Consider the following 17,426-nt stretch of genomic DNA (forward strand, 5'->3'; position numbering starts at 1 on the left):
CAATTCCTCCTCTCACATAGATGACTGAATCCAATACCAATAATGTATAACATATTGTGTTCTGCATCTGTTGTTTGAGTGTTAAAGGATATAGTGTCAAATAATGATTGGACTTATCTTTGAAATTATTGTTCTGAAATACAAACAGAAAATGCACTTTAGTGGCCAATATGAAACTAGCTTTTAACAGGATGGTCTTTCCACCACAGCTGCACAAACTATGACAATCTCTCAATCAAACCCAATATATCATTTCCTGCTATGTCCCAAAGGCTCTGAAATCACATTTGGAGTACCAGCTCTGCAGGAGTCTCGTCTTGTTCTAAACTGGCAACCCTTGTGCAGCAAAATGTTTGGTGGGAAGGACAAAGGAAGGATAGCTTTATAATTTGTCAAAGAAGAAAAAAATCCCTGGACTGCCTTCAGTACAAATTGATTGGTGTAATGGCTTATCAACTTAAATAATTTAGTGTCACTTTCTTGCACACATAATGTTAATGGAAGTAATAGCATAGTAATGGGAGCTCTGACTTGATTGAGAAACGCTAATTTAAGTTGATACACTGCCATATTTCAGCTGATCTATCATCAAGGTAACAGGTGTTATTCTTGGTAGTGAAATAATTGTCCATCAAAATGATTCCCTGTCCAGAACTCATGAGTCTGTTTTACAGTATATAAATGTAATCCATAATAATATTGATCTTCTTCATACAAGACAGTTAATCTAACCGTCCTGAATACACAGTTAAAACATGAATAAATTTGAACTTCATTGTATGCAGCCCCTGAAGTTGTACACGTCTTAAACTAATAGGAATTAAACTTAACTTCATTTGAAATAGAGCATAAGTATAATGCAGCACATAGACACAGTGGTGGAGGAAGTACTCACTTGAGTAAAAGTAACAATACAACAATGTGAAAATACTCAATCACAGGTAAAAGTCCTGCATTCAAAATTATACTTAGGTAAAAGTACAGGTGAGTACAAGTACTATCAGCGACCTACACAGTAGTATGAAATATAAACATACATATATATATATGTATATATATATTTATGGTATTTATATATATGGTCTACCCCTATGAGTGTAATATCCTTATATATTATATCATTAGATTGTTATTACTGATATAAAAATGTGTAAGCAGCATTTTACTGTTGCCGCTTCAGATACAGTTGGTTTAGTCCAGTGGTTCCCAACCAAAGGGGTCTTTGGTCTTTTATTTAATCTTTAGCTTTTTTTGTGAAATATTGTATAATTTTACCTCTTTAGGCCTCGGGCAGTTATTCAGGTGAAACCATGTGAGGGGAAATGTCTCTTTGGTGAAACTGCTAATAACTCACAGACATTTAAAATGTGACAAGTAGACACTGCTTTTTTGAGTGACAAGCCAAAAGGGTAAGAAACCACTGGTTTGATCTTTGGCAATGCATCATATTTTATAGGCTTATCATGTGTTTTTTATGCAAAATCTTAATCTGAAAAGTATTTATCTGTCTGACAAATGTAGTGTAGGTAAAAAGTACAACATTTCCCTCTGAAATGTAGTGGAGTGTAGTACCATAAAATGGATATAATCAACTGCTGTACTCTACATGCCTGCACAGTGTGGTCTGTACCTGTGGATTGCTCAGCTGTTGGTGCCGGGTTGAGTGTTGGCGTCGGCGCTCTGGGTGTGGAGCCGCGAGTGATGTTCTTGACTACAGTCGCCAAGGGAACAGCATCCGTAACAGGAGGCAGGCAGCTGACCTTGTTGATGCCATCTACACAGGAAAATGCTTCTGGACATGGATTCAACAGGCAGTCATCATAGTTGCGCTCACAGTTCCTCCCCTGTATATGCAAAGTAAACAACCTTTAAATGTGTGGTGTGATTCTGCGATGAGATACTAAATGGGACATAATGTTTACAGCTTGAATAATAAAGTTGGCATTAAGTTGGGAAGATGGCATTATGTAACAAAAACAAGGCTGTTTATAAAACTTAAAACCATGTGATGCAAGATGATTACTGGCAAATAAAATTAAGATTATTTTCATTTCTATGTCAACATTAAAATATTAAATATGTAATAGGTTTTTGGTTTGTTTTTCATATTAGGAAGTTCATAATTTATCAGTAGTTTGTAGTTTAGTTTATGTTAATAGCTTTTTCCTAAGTAACTCTTTGGGGTGTAAATTGTTTATGTAAAGTAGTAGTAGTAACAAATATAAAAACTGTCACATTGTTCTGTTATCTGGACGAGAAAGGCATCTGATGCTTTATAATGGGAATAAATAAATGATCAGACTATAAACAAAGGAAAGCACACTTTTTAACAGTTCAGTAAATTAGAGAGGACTCAAGAGATGAGGGTGCAAGAGGGTAAAGGTTAATAAAAAAAAGAAAAGAAAAAAAGATGGAGATGGGAGGGGAAAGGTGGGGAGCCTCACCACAAATCCAGGACGACAGAAACAGGTGTAGCCATAGCCTGGATCATTCTGAATGCATATCCCCTGGTTGCAGGGCTGTGGAAGGCACTCATTAATGTCATCCTCACAGTGAAGGCCTGTCCAACCTGCCAGGAACAAAAGCCCACAGAGTGCCGTGGTGAGCCCAGGCTCTCCCACTTCCACCCTCTGAAGTGAATATCAATCAGATTCTCCTACATTGATTTGCTTCTTTTTGGGTTCACACACATACAAAGACAAGAAAAGGCTTTCACTAAAGAGTAAGATGCCACATACATTTTAATGAGCCCAGGCTTTATCGTCTTTTTTAGTACTGTATGACTACAAATTTCTCCCTGGAGAGAAGTGGATGACTTTTGAATGGCTTTGAGGCACATAAGTTATGTGGGCATTATGTTAACCTTTAGTGACATTTTATTTGGCCCCTTTCAATCCAATATGGGTGCTCTATAAGTATTAACATGGTTTACATATGGTAAACTGTACTCTACCACATCTGGGGCACAGTTAGACAACCATCTAGGCTGTTGTCTTGGTAATCTTATTCATGAGCCACAAAGGTTTCCTGGAACAGGTCTTATAAAGGGAAGAAAACTGCTTTGGTTGCCTCATTTCAAAGTAAATTCAGCAACTCACAGGATGTCTGAGTGACTCACCTGACCTGCAGTGGCAGACGTAGCTATTAATAAGATCTTGGCAAATGGCACCGTTGTGGCAGGGCGCTGAGCAACATTCGTTAACATCCACTTCACAGAAATCCCCCATGAAACCTGGTGGACAGCTAAGGAAACATATCATACTTTAAAACCGTGAGGCTGTCTCACAGCGCTGTCACTTCCTTCTTGTGGGTCTGACACACTGCATCTGTAAGAACTGCCTGTTTTCATTATTTATCAAAAAGTGCGACAACTTTTTCCAGTCAGTTGTTGGCTTCTTACTTCAGAGTACATTATCAAAAACAGACAAACTTTTCGGGAATCTTGCGAGACGTAGCAGTGGAATCAGTGAAGCAGGCGATAAACCAAAGAGTGGGTTCAATTAAAACTGATGAGCTGCAGTGGGTTGTCCATGCACCAGATCACATTTAACTGAGTGCACTGCTCCTGGTCAATATAATGTGGGACCTCAGGGTATCAAAATCAGATATAATATATATTTAAAAAAAAACATCTCACTGACATCATCTTCTATCATTTGCTTGTACATAATAAATGCTTATTAGGTGTGAAATTCCTTATTATTACATATTCCTATACATAATCATTCATATTCTTAGAATGGATCTGTGGAGACATACAAAGTAGCTGTTAGTATATCGTAATTTTCCAGCGATGTTATCTACATGAATGTAATATTTGACAATACTCCTACAGTAATCTATGTTTCTGTGACTGGATGTTGAATTTATACAGAGTGACTTTATTGAATTTTTGTCTTCAGCATATGTTATATTACACCTGCAGAATATTTACTTACTTTCTGTTGAACTCAAAAGTGTCTTTTCCTCATTCTGTATCAATATATTTGATTTGATGGATTGTTTGATTTGTATATTAATACTTGTAACACACAGTATATCTGAACAATCAAGTCTACACATCCAGATGCTCTCCAAAAAAGGAATAGTAATGCATTAGTCGAACTTGTCAGATAAATATTCATAATTAATCCAACAACAAATCCACAAATCAGCAGTGACGCACCCTTGACAAAGAGCTCTGGCAAAGGACACCACCTGAGTGAGGGTCAGAGAAAACACTGTTCTGTGTTAACAGAAGATGTTGCCAATGCACTGCTCTCAAAGTAAGGGCCCTGGTTGTTTCGTCCATAGTTGGAATAAATCAATGTGGCCCTCTACGTGTTAATGTCATTACTGCTAATTCATTTCTCTGACAACACCTGGTCCAGCATTGTTAAGCATGTACCAAAAAACTCACTGCTGAAAACTCCAGTTAAGTTTACACATTACAAACTTGAAATTGGAGACCTTATTTGAAGGGAAGATAAAACAGAATCGATTAATTCAGCAGTGCATAAAACCCACAGGTAAACAAAGTGGACATATTTAGGTGTGGTAATGGCTTTCTGTTGGGGAGCTGGTGATTTGCGCAGGATAAGCTACACCTTGAGCAAAGAGAGGTACCACTCGATTCTGCAGATGTCATCCCCCTGGCTTGAAGTTTTGTAGAAGAGCAGTCATTTTTTCCAGATGGACAATGAGCCTGATCATGCGACAAAGCTACCTGAGGCCAAGGAAGACCAGGGTCTGCTGGCTTGCATGGATTTCCAATTCACAGGCACCAGACCTGAAAACCCACTGAACGTCTTTGGGAATATTTGACATCAGAAAAGGTGACACAAGCACAACAACGGGAAAGGAACAAAGCACATTCTCAAATTTACCAAAAAGTGTTTTTTATGTTTCAGTAAATGCTAACAGCTCTTGCTATATTCACGAGGCTAACATTCCTCGTAGTCTTTGTACCTTGAAGTTGACTTTTGTTTTAAACTAAGATCTGTGAGGCACAGTTGATTTAATCACGTAACACCACAACATCAGAAAATGTACAAAGGTTTTCATGCATAACCTCTTGGCTGACCACCATAATAGAGAGAGAATGGAGTGCTTTTAAGGCCTTTTGCTGAGCAGGTGCGGAAGTGAAAGTGAACCACTTCACACATAACATGCAGATGCAACAACACTCTGTATTTCATGTGTTGTAGATGTGGTCTGGCCAAGAAACTATTTCAGGACTGATTTCATATTTTAGGCCATTAGTCAGTGTACTAGCCCGGAAAGTGGAAAAATATGTGGATGTACAAAACATGCTTGCCTCTCAAAACAAGTTTGAATGTGATTTGAAGTCGCAGTCTGTGATGTAAATGTAAACAAGAGAGTAGCCTCCTCCACCGAAAACACAAGATTGGAACCTACAGTCACTGAGAATTTGACTTGAATTTTAACTCACACAGACGGACTAACACCAGACAAGAGCCACATCTGTATTCATGTTTTCTGGTGGTGTAAAATGTTTTTTTTTTACATCAGCAATGTACACAATATATCCACACAGCAATTAATGGGCAAAATACTGGCTTTCCATCTATAACTCTTTAATTATGTCTGTAATATGTAATACACCCAAAATCAAACAACTTCGTCAAAAAATGAATGACTACTGAATCTAAATAAGACCAATAACCAGTTAGTGCACTAATACCGCAAAAAAATGTCATTTGATGTCCAAAATCAAAAACAATCCTCTGGAAAGTGCACACAGTGCACCCTCATCATATTGCCGATCAGCAGGACACTAAGGGCCATCGTTAGCCATAAAATGTGTGTATTCACTCTGTAAATGCACAACATAGATAATATTGCCTCCATGTTATATATACACACAAATAAGCCTACAATTAAGTAAACATAAAACATGCTGTGCTGAGGCAGTAGGCAGTCCAGTGCATCAATATATAACACTGTGCATTTGGAGTTGTGGTAGTCTGGGATACATTAAATCACGACACTGAGCATACAGCAGCACATCAGCACAAGGTTAGACAATGTAATTAACTGTAAGGCATCCAGGGAGCTGCTGTGTCAAATCTGCACACTTCTACTACATACACCTTGTACTCAGATACACTTCATCACTCAAGGGAGAGCACGTCAGCAATTAAAAAGTAATGATTCACTTGCAAGCAACCTGGAGGACTGCTACTGTTTTTGAGTGCACAGATATTCTGTAGCACCATTCTTGTGTGACGAGATGCATTTTTGGTTAGAGACAAGCTAAACACCAATTTTAACAGGGGAGGAGGCAAATTCAAATTTCACCAGTTGACCTGTGATACTTAAAAATCCCCAATATTTGTGTATTGACTGTTTACTAAGCCTTGCCCCCTTAATAGCTGTTGCTACACCTGTCAAGCCTTCCAGTTTCACACAGCACATAGGCAGTTTACAATGATGGTGGAACATTTACCACTTTTAATTCTTTAACTGACTTTTTGACTGATAAACAAAAGCAGGCTCTAGAATAACACCATCTCTGGCTGACGTTTTAATGTTTCTAGCTGCATGGCAGCACCAGCTGATGACCTATGCAGAAGACATGGACATAAAGGAGCAGCACTGCATTTGTTGTCGTATTGCAGTGTAGAGTTACAGGAGTTCCTAGTATTATTAGTATGATATGGAAAAATGTCAGGTCAGTTTACGTTAATTAACCTAGTCAGTTAATGATGGGCCTCTTGGCCGACGCTCGGGCACGACTGTAGGTAGTAAGCCAGTTAGCCGGACATGCTGATGATTGCAATTCACGTTAGAGAAGATGTTAAATCTGTTAAATCCATTCCTTACACATGTGTTGTTGTATTTTCAGTTTCAGAAATGCCCTCCAAACTCTTAAATGCCAAGTGTCGCTCTTAGCACAGCTCCATGTACACGGCCCGAGCATGTGGAGAAATCCAAAGCTCATGACAGTTTAAATGTCCTTCGCATAAAGACACATTTAAACTATACGTCCAGGCTGCACTCAGCAGGGCAATCAACTCATATTATTCATCCAGGAACAATCTTTCAGTATTATTACATGAATACAATAAAATACTTAAATATAGTGGGCAAACTCACCTGCATGTAAAGTTTGATCCTTCACCGTCAAGGCAGGTGGCTCCATTGAAACACAGTGAGACATTAAAAGCGGTGTCTTTGCAGACATCTATGTCACTCTCACAAGTTTTCCCTGTGTAACCATCCTGACAGAAGCATGCATATTTATCAATGAGATCCACACATGAGCCTCCATTCAAACAGGGACTGGAGGCACAGTCCTGTAAATGAAAAGACATCAAACATTTACAGGAGTGAGGCACTGTAGCAATAATACCAAATATTCTGACAGCTACAACCATAAAATGTATGATTTACCATCTAAAATGCATAATGTGTTGTTAAAACAAGAAAAAACACCACGTTTGTTAAGAATAAATTGTGAAAAAGCAGATTATCCATTCAACTAAATGCTAACAGAGACCTTGTAAGAAACTCAATGTTTTATCTATAGAGTCCAGCACAAACTGTGGTTTAAATCAATTAGGCATTAGACTGGGCAATTTCTTTTAATCAGGTATTTGTACAATGCTTACATGATCCTTACTTATCTTGTAGAAAAAAAATCAATAGAGTTAATGATACCAAAGGCCACACAAAGATTCCAAAATTCTCCCGACGTTCCTGTTGAACACCCAGCAGGTTTATTAATTAAGCTCAACTCACGTCAATGTTTGTTTCACATCTGCTGCCGGTCCACCCAGATTCACAAAGACAGGAGTATGAATATATCCCGTCCTTACAGCTGAGAAGGCCACAACAGATGGGGTTAGAATTGATTCATCACAATTATACGACTGAATGAAATCAACTAAAAAACATTCATATGAAGGTCTTTTGCTGTATACATCATGCAGAATCCTTTGAGAGAGATAGTCTTTTGAATGAATGAGTATTTCCCCTTCAACGGCATTAATGACTATAATTTAGAGACCACTGAGACAACCTGTAAGTGCATCACATTAGTGCCTTACAACATGTGACATATGTCTCCACTCACTGCGCTGGCAAGGAGTGTAATTAAAAATAATTTCATGCCATTTCTGCCCAATTTGCAGAGTTTCTGTCTTAAATCACAGAGAAAAATCTGTACCTCCCATGAAGACAAGGCGCTGACAAGCATTCATCAATGTTGGTTTCACAGTGGAGCCCAATAAAGCCATCAGGACACAAGCAGTGGTATCGATTAGGCGCATCAATGCATCTCCCACTATTTTGGCATGGGTTTGAAACACACTCATCAATGTTAACGTCACACCGCACCCCTAGGAAATGAAGCATATTTCAGTAAGACATTACATATTTAACAACTTAATAGGAAAAAAGTATTTTTAGTATTTCAGAACGCAAACTGTTTACAAAAACACAGATGAAAAAAAAAAATGGGATGTACAGCCTTGGGGCCGTCAGGAGTGTGGACAACTAACTTTAGATTTGGAGAAGGAGGTTTGATTCCTCTGTCAAGTCTGGGTTCAATTTTAGTTTCTAACCTCAAAACATCTAAGCCAGTCTTTGTAAACTAAACAAACAACCTCGACATTTAAAGGCTGAGTTTTGATAATTCTGCAGCAACTCTGCGACTGTATTTTAGATCTCTGGAGACATTACTGCACATGCTCCAGGACATGGTCCCATTTTTACACAGTTTTGTTGGTTTGACAAACTCAGAGGAATGAACTACACAGGCTTGTTTACTGCAATGAGGGAATATGCTGACAAAATGCATCAGTACGGTTCTTCATATATTTTTAATAGTCATCATCTATGGCAGAGATAATCTTCTGTGTATCAGGCTGTGGCTACAAAGACTTGTCAGGATAAACTCATTGTTGGTTTATGTCATTTCATGGGATTTATTGATAGATGCCAGCCCAGAATTATTTTATGACTTCTAACCCAAATAAAAACATCAAAATACATACTGTGAGCGTCACTCTATGTATAATGAATAAAATAAATAAAAAATAAAAAAGATAAAACACTATCTTTATACTTCATTCACAACCATAGGGTTATATATGCCATTGTCAAGTTGTAATGTAATGATTATCTGAAAAACTGTATTTGCCTGAGACAATGTAAACTGCTTTGTCATCGTCATTCATTATTTTCAATAGACTTAAAGGATGTGCTTCACATCCAGGTCACACTGCTCACTGGAGTACTGTTTTTCATCAATATATTTTTAAATTGTTTTGTAACGTCGACCTTCATCATGACTAATTCTGACTCATACTGTAGTTGTAGTGTTTTCAAGCAATCTGGATGAATTTGAAGATGCACAAGAACAGATTTTCATCTAAAAATAAAGTCACAAACTAAAGAACACCCCATCCATTCAAACTGAGATCCTATTAGTCGTAGTATCAAGTCTGTACATTTCTCCATCAACAGAGATGGATTAACTGAAACCTAAAGGGCCATAGTGGACAAATGTTTTTGCACAATAACTACACATTTGACAATTATACAATATGGAAATCAACTTGCAAGGACCTTAAACTTGAGATATGAGATCTGTCGCAGTGAACAACTCATCATCTTATCTATTTATTTTATAAGAAACATTTACACCTTGTTATTGTTGTATTGTAATTGCAAGCAAAGAGAATATTTACATCAAAGAATAACATGACTTCTGATAAGTGTCATCTGTCAAGAAGTATTTCATTGACAAGTAATAGTCAGCAAATCAAACACAGGGGAAAAACTAAAGGCAAGCTCGATCGTTTTGAGAATGATTTGTAGTTTCAAATATGCGTAATGTCACTCAACAAAAACTTACACTTAAAAACACAAGTATGCAACTTGTAGTTAACAGACTGAAACATGCAAAACCACCAGTATGGTCCTTTAAGAGCAAAATCAAAAGCAGTGAGCATACTGTCCAGAAAAAGATGCCTCACCGGCATGACATTTTTTCCTCTGCGGTCTCTTTACTAACCTTTGATATAAAGTGATCACAGACTGGCAGGGATGGTAAACATGCGCATACTGTGTGTAGTCAACTGGCATTGAATTAAAGGATTTCTGGGTTCTCTCGCCTCAAGTTACCTCTTGCTCACATACTATTCTCCAATTACTGACAACATACCTTGAGTGCTTTTAATGAAAAGGGTTTGCTGAATTCAATGTGGCTTTAACTTGCGTCTCATGAGTCTGTTTGACACTTCATTAATTATTACACAGAGAAACATCCTTAAGTTTCTTGCTGGCATTAACTTTAATTATCAGTATCCAGCATCCACATAAATAGCAACAGAGTTAAAGCATGATGCAGAAATATTTTTTAAAACTTTAAACCTTAGTTTTCTACAAAATATCATGTGAACTTGCTCAAACAGTTTGAGTTTTAGAGGATGGATAGGGCTGTGGCACAATAATTCAAAGTTACATCTTGAGTCTAAATTCAGTATGAACTAGTCTGCGTTGAATTAAAATAACTGTTTGCGTTTTTGTGCCTAACTCACAGTAGAATGCTAATATGAGGTGTAGTACATTGAAGTGACTATAAACAGATGAAATTAAATTATTCCTCTTGAAAAGTGACTGTCAAAGAAACTAACTCAATTCAAACTATTAATATAAAGATGCATGACGTCTTTAAAAGGCCAGTTTATCCAACATTTCTGTCTCTGTCCCAACAGACTGGAGGTCAGGGCATTTTATGTGTCGTTGTCACAGTATTGAAAAAAAGTCAGTCAAGTGAAGTCTGTGGATGTGTGAAATGTGTTTTTTGTAATTTGGCTGAATTGATCCTTTAAAAACACCTCAAACCTATTTAACAAAACTGACTTAACCAGACAGGCTTTGAAAGTGTTTGAGTAGTAATTACATGATACACAGTATATGACCCTCGCCTACTAAAAGAATGGTGCATGCTGCAACAATAGTTGGCCCCTTTAATGTCCCTGCGAGGACTCAGTGAAATGCAGTGCTGAACTAATGGAAAAGTGTGTCACATACTGTAAGTGCTGTAAATACTTACAGCTGTGACTACACAGTACCACATCTGTTGGCAGGCAGGCACAGTCCTCCATACAAACTGTACTGCGGTAAATGTGCTGACTCAAAGGGAACATATGAATTATCCTCCAAACAACTTATAGCTTCACTGTCCATCAGTCACATTTAAGATAAGTCTGAAGATTCACTAAGTAAGTCAGCTTTATTCAATATTTATGCAGACCTCACAAAAATAGCAATTAGATCACAGAAGAAATAAGGAGGATTGGGGACTTCAAGATGTGAAGGAAACACCAGACAACAGAAATAGTCAAAATGAGTCTCCCTCCCAGTCAACAAATCAGAACACAGGTTGGGAAAACACACTGATGACTGTTTGTAGTCTTAATAATAGCAGGTAATGCATCAGAGAGATCCACAGAAACTGACTAGTAATGCTGAGGAATTAATTAATGTGTTGTGGTTAATTCTGTAACTGGGCATTTTTGTGATGTTGTTTTTCACTAAAGTGGTAAAAAAATGATCTAATACCCCTGAAGTCTAGTTGAGACTTCCAGGAATCAAGAGATGAAAAATGATGACTGACCCATGATTTGGTTAGCTTTTCGTCCGCGGGCTGAGACAGATGTTAACGAACACGGTGGTAACATGAGCCAGAATGTATTTATTGCCTCCCGTGTTTTACCATAATAAGAGAATAAATAAAACCGTCTTTAGTGTAAAAAAAAATCTCTGATGTTACAGAATGTAAAATGGCTCCTTTCTGGTGCCAAACTGATAACTTCTTTCATTTAGGCAAAAGGAAAGCTATGCTGCAACTGGAAAATTCACTGTTTATTACTGCAAAGGCGAAAAACTATCCGTGAACCAAAGATAATAATAGAAAGTTGCAACAGAAACTATGGGTAATGTAAAATACAGAAGTGTGATGAGGGAAATGAAGCAATAAGTGAAAATTGATGGTATAAAAATCACTTATTACTATCACTTATCACTATGACACCTCTTTTTCACATTATCCATAGAGTGATGTTTACATTATGTATTTTGATGTTTTTATTTAAGTCATAAAACAGTTTGAGCTCTGGGCTGGCATTTTACACCCAGTCTAAAACATTAAGAGGACTGAACTCTAAATGAGACATGGAAGTACATATTGAATATTTTGAATATTTAATACTGCAGACTGGTCAACAAAATTCTAATACTTCCTAAGATGAACAAATACTAATGATTACAACTGACCTACAAAGTCTTCATTTTGTATCACATAACGGATTAGTGAGAGAAGGATATGTAATCTGAAATCAAAAGAACTGAGGCTTAATTGTGATAAGCCCCTAAAATGTAGACTGACTGCTTTCTTGACACATTGCTGTACTGATACTTCTGCTTCGGAGAAAATAATTCACACATTTTGAGCACTAAGCACAAAAAAACCCCACGTAAAAGTCATGAACTAACTCAAAGTTACAAGAACTGCCTTGGTGTTCAATTGATACAATTTGTTTTCCACAAGCAGTACATGTTATTCCATTCACATTAAATGTACACGACATCTCTAAAGCAGCGGCAAAGAAAGAACTAATGACTAAATATTATTCATCAAGTTCAGCCTGCAAAAGACTGAATTCACTGACGCCTTAACAGCAAACAAGATTGCGAGGGCCAGAACATCATCGTCATCCAACAATGTGCTGACTGAGGGAGCTGCAACAATGTGCTGATTGCACTGTACTATCACTCAAGGGAACACGCTCCTTAATGATGGGTGAAGAAGAGAAAAGGGAAGGTGACGAATAGTGTGCTTAAACCGTGATTTATATAAACAAGATTACCCATTAATCATGTCGCTGTAATGACTTCTGACCTCAGGACAGAACGCAGCGTCTATGTACAGTTAAATAATACATTATTGGGATTGCAGAGCCTTTTAGACAAAACATCCTAAATAATGATCAGACGGCCGAGATCTAGGCAGCTGCCAAGGCTGTCTTCCAGTATAAGTTACAGCAGGCTTTATAGTGTTAGTCAATATGACATGCAGAGAACAAAAATGACACTGTATATAAAAATACAGCATAATTACATGTGATTAGGTTAGAGCCGTAACTAAAAACTGTTATTGGACAAGTGATTCATATTGACACCTGAGAAGTGAATAACACAGATAAAAAAAAAATAATATAAAAAGCACCAGTTTAATCTTAATGCCTTCCCTCTAAGTAGGTCATACTGACTTTTAGAAAGGTAAAAAAAAAATAATGATAAAAGCTGGTGGAAGTATCAAAAATGTGAATAGAACAATTTTCTGGCTCCTTGCTTCAATTATTTCTCAAAGCTTGAACATGTTACATGTAAAAAAAAAACACTTATAAATATCCCATCACTTTAGAAAAGAGAGGTAATTAGCTGTTCTTGGAACTGCTGAAACCAGAAGAATTACTAAGAGAGCGGAAAATATATATACACTGACTGACCGACCAACAACCAACCACTAAGAAAATTCAATATGAATGGTGATGCAGGCGGGAATGAAGTGTCATTATCGCTTAATCACATCCATGAAAGTGAGTAGATATAGCACTAGACTGATTTATTAGTAAGCAGCTTCAACTGCTGCAATCAAAATTAATGTTGGCATTTGATATGCAAAAAAACATCCCTTGACTTCCTTGATGGCTGAAGCAAATAATACGATAATACCATCAAGTGACACAACCAGTTACTGTATTTCAGTGATAGCAGAGATGGCACACCATCCCATCCAAGCATAATAACAGTTCAATCAATTTCAATAAGGCTGCAAAATGTGATGAATCGCACCTAAGACGGGCAAATTTACTATTAGACTAGAACAAAAAGAAGTAACACACGGAGCTATAGCAGCGCCGTGAACCCGTTTGTGTTTTTGTGAAAAGTTACAATGCTGTTACACGTCTTACTAGAGCAAATATTTTGTATGAGTTCTAGTTGGTTTGAGCCAATCCAAATTGTATCCTCTGGCCGCTTGCTCTCTTGGGGAACCCTGTTTCCTCAGATGAGCTTAGAGCAACAGAAAAAGTAATGACTTGTACTATGCTGTGCGTAGGCCTAATAATAAAAGCTGCTTCTGTGGGAATTGGGCCATGCGTGTCAGGTTCTGCTCTCCAGAGTAGCAATACCTCAGAGATTTACCCCTCCTCTCTCAACTGGGGAAGGATAAATTGATGATACAGTGTGGAAGACAAATGAAATTAATCTTCCCAGTACCTGACAGGAATCGGCTTTAGATACACACACACACATATAGACACACATGTGCGCGCTAAAATAGCTTGATATCCGTCTGAGTGGAAAATAAGACAAATGGATTGAAGTAAAACAACAATAGCGTTGAGAGACTAAAGAGGCTGATGAAATGAAATAAAGGCAACTAACAGACAGTGAGACGTTTTCATCCAATAAAACAGGTGACATGGATTTATCTCTTGTTATCTTTACTGAAGAGCAGGCACTGTATCTTGCAGAGGCAGGCGGGCTAATTAAAAGTAAGCATTGTGAAGCAGTTTTTTACACTAAGCCAGATCTGTGTCAGTGTTGCCTCAATGGCATGCGGCCGCAGCAGTCGTGGTAGGCTTTTTAGACTCTCATATTGATCTTCATGTCACCTAAGGGCGAAAGAGCTACCTGAGTATCCTGGGCGACAGACACACTTGAAGCCCCCGGGCGTGTTGATACAGATGCCCTCGTGTAGGCAAGGTGAAACTTCACACTCATTCACATCCAGGTCACACAGCGTTCCAAAATAACCAGGAGGGCAAATGCAGTGGAACCTAAAGGAAGATGTGATAACACTCAATCATTAGGAAAGAGAGAGATATCCAGTGAAGTCAGGCTGTAGACAGTAATCACAGCATTCTTTTATGTTTAGTTCTTAGTGTAACTTTAAAATAAGCAGAATTATTTTCAGTAAAAACTGCACACACTCTGGCAGAAGCAAGTACTTGGAGGAAAACAGTATGTGTGTTCCAAACCCACAAAGACAAACTGCAGATTAAGACCCATTTTTCATTCTCAAACTGACCGGCAGCTCTTCATACAAATATTAACAATACGACAGCAATTAAGTTTCCCCTGTGTGTAACTTAATTTGAATTATGTTTGATGACTTGTTACTAAAGGGGAGAGCCTTAACCTGTCCAATAATGCCGTTTACTCAATTCAAATCCCTCTCTGCAGCTGTCGGTGGGCCTAATATCCCCCGACCACACACCTCGGTGGAGATGCTTATCCTGTTTGTAAATGAGATAATAAGAAAACATGTGATTAGACACCTCTGTGCTAAAATCTAAACTACATCTTTTGATTAGTTGAACAACATTTTTCATCAGTAAACCAGGTGCATCATAGCAAATTTCTGTAATATGCTAAACTGTATTGATTGTCATGTGGCACAACAGAACTGTGCTGCCTAATTATGTAAACTTTGAAGGCTGGACTGGTATGAGATATCATTGTCATAACAATTAAAACTTTCTTTATTGCACTCTGTTACATCAACATAGTTAAGTTTCATAGTCAAAGTCTCATAATATCTTAAAAGAAATGACGGGTAAATATAAGACAGCAAGGGCTCAGTGAGTCTGATTCATCACCACAGTACAGATGGACTTGTTCGCCTTGTTGGGTCAGGGAGATGGAGATAGCGGCGCGTGTAGTGTTTGCAGTGGGCAGCGAGGTTAAAACACACCTGATGTGAACTCCCTGGACTGTGCAATCAGAGGAGAGCTCTGAGCGGGGCCAGGTCACATGGGAGGGAAATCATGACGGGAGACAAACTGAAGACAAACCATTTAGGACTCAAATTGGCCCTGGGACTTCTCTACCCATCTGTCCGACTAAGCCTGGAAGCCCCGGGGCTCCCATTAAGCACAGCAGAGAGAAGCACCAGTGGAGTAAAGTCCAATCTAGATACATGATGTGTTCCTGCTGAATTCGCTCTCTGTCTTTAGAATAGCAGCTTATGTGTGTCAAGGATGAAGACAGGCTTGTTATATAAACCGGAACATTTTAAAGAGGAGCGCCACAAACTCATGTGTTTCCTTTGGAGACAAGGTTTTGTTCATTCGCCTTTTAAAACAAACTTAAAAATTAATTCTGCCTGGCCTTTACTGATATGTGCAATTTCAAAAAGCACCCAGTGAATAAAGGCAATGGTACAAAGTGGAAGCAAAAAAGGATTTATATTCACACTTACTTGTTCACAAGGTCTTGACAAACGGCAGCATTGTGGCAAGGGCTAGAGGTGCACTCATTGATGTCTTCCTCACAGTGAAGGCCAGAAAATCCCATATTACAATCACAGCTGGAAAAGGAAAATCATTAATATTGATACTTTGTCTCAGATGGAAAATCTTTCCTTTTCTTACTGGCACATGCACAAAAAAAATCATTAGGAGTTTAATGATATTAATTACACATTATATTAAGTCTGATTGCAATTACAGTACAGCCTGGATTCTGACTGTTAAACCTAAAGCCTGCATGACAAGAGCAATGTAGGTCGATTTTTTTGGAGACAATTTGACCTCATTCCAACCTGAAATTGTACATTATTAAATCCATTACAATAAATTTAAAGAAAGGGCAAAAGTTCCGAACAAATCTATTAGCTCAGGGTAATCTACTATCAGAATTACAGTATAATGGCCTGAAACCTGTACAGGAATGATGGTTACTGGTACTGATACGCTGGATTTGCTAATGTTTAAAGTCCATCAGTACAAAGCCTGACATTTTCTTGCCTCCTCAGAAATGAAAAGCTGGTTATGAATAAGGCTCTTTACCTGTAACTGTTGACCCGGTCCACACAGTCACCCTGGTTTTGGCATGGATTTGAGCTACACTCATTGGTGTCAATTTCACACCAACTTCCTTCAAATCCTGAAAGATAGATTAGATGGTCATGGATCAGCAAGGCCCACTACATCCTGAAAACGTCAGGGCCGATGATAACAAAGGCCCCAGTGAATGCTATTTTAATGGAACTAGTAGCCCCTGTAGCATATCTCATCTTCCAGCTCTCAGCACTCACTGTTTCCCCTTTGAGAGTGTGTAAGTCTAATAATACTTTAGTGCCACAGACAGATTGGTCTGAGGGTTAGTGGTTTGGGGTTTGGGAGGTGTGTGTCTGTGTGCACGACCGTGCATATGTGTCTGTGTGTGTGAGAGAAAGCAAGCGAGTAGGGGGACATCTTGTTAAGTTAGGGTAAGGGAGAGGCTAAGCCCAAGAGCTCTTTTGCCCTCGTTCATTAGGGGGTTGAGGGGCAGGATGGCTAAGCAGATCAGCATGGATGTTTTGTTGTACTTTTGAAGGCAGCCTGGGAGCTTGTAATGTTCTG

General features: G+C 38.2%; 1 protein-coding gene across 1 annotated transcript in view; it reads right to left on the reverse strand.

Moving 5' to 3' along the window:
* Positions 1-17,426, reverse strand: part of eys (eyes shut homolog) — a 136,457-nt gene that overhangs the window by 60,911 nt on the left and 58,120 nt on the right. The window contains exons 26-34 of the mRNA XM_070915969.1: positions 16,872-16,968; positions 16,283-16,390; positions 14,713-14,858; positions 8,171-8,342; positions 7,744-7,822; positions 7,099-7,298; positions 3,119-3,243; positions 2,445-2,569; positions 1,631-1,844 (exon numbers count right to left, since the gene is read on the reverse strand). Of these exons, the coding sequence (XP_070772070.1) occupies positions 1,631-1,844; positions 2,445-2,569; positions 3,119-3,243; positions 7,099-7,298; positions 7,744-7,822; positions 8,171-8,342; positions 14,713-14,858; positions 16,283-16,390; positions 16,872-16,968 (1,266 nt within the window). The remainder of the gene's footprint in view (positions 1-1,630; positions 1,845-2,444; positions 2,570-3,118; positions 3,244-7,098; positions 7,299-7,743; positions 7,823-8,170; positions 8,343-14,712; positions 14,859-16,282; positions 16,391-16,871; positions 16,969-17,426) is intronic.

Source organism: Enoplosus armatus, chromosome 12 (assembly GCF_043641665.1).
Source record: "Enoplosus armatus isolate fEnoArm2 chromosome 12, fEnoArm2.hap1, whole genome shotgun sequence".
In the NCBI taxonomy this organism is placed as follows: Eukaryota; Metazoa; Chordata; class Actinopteri; order Centrarchiformes; family Enoplosidae; genus Enoplosus; species Enoplosus armatus.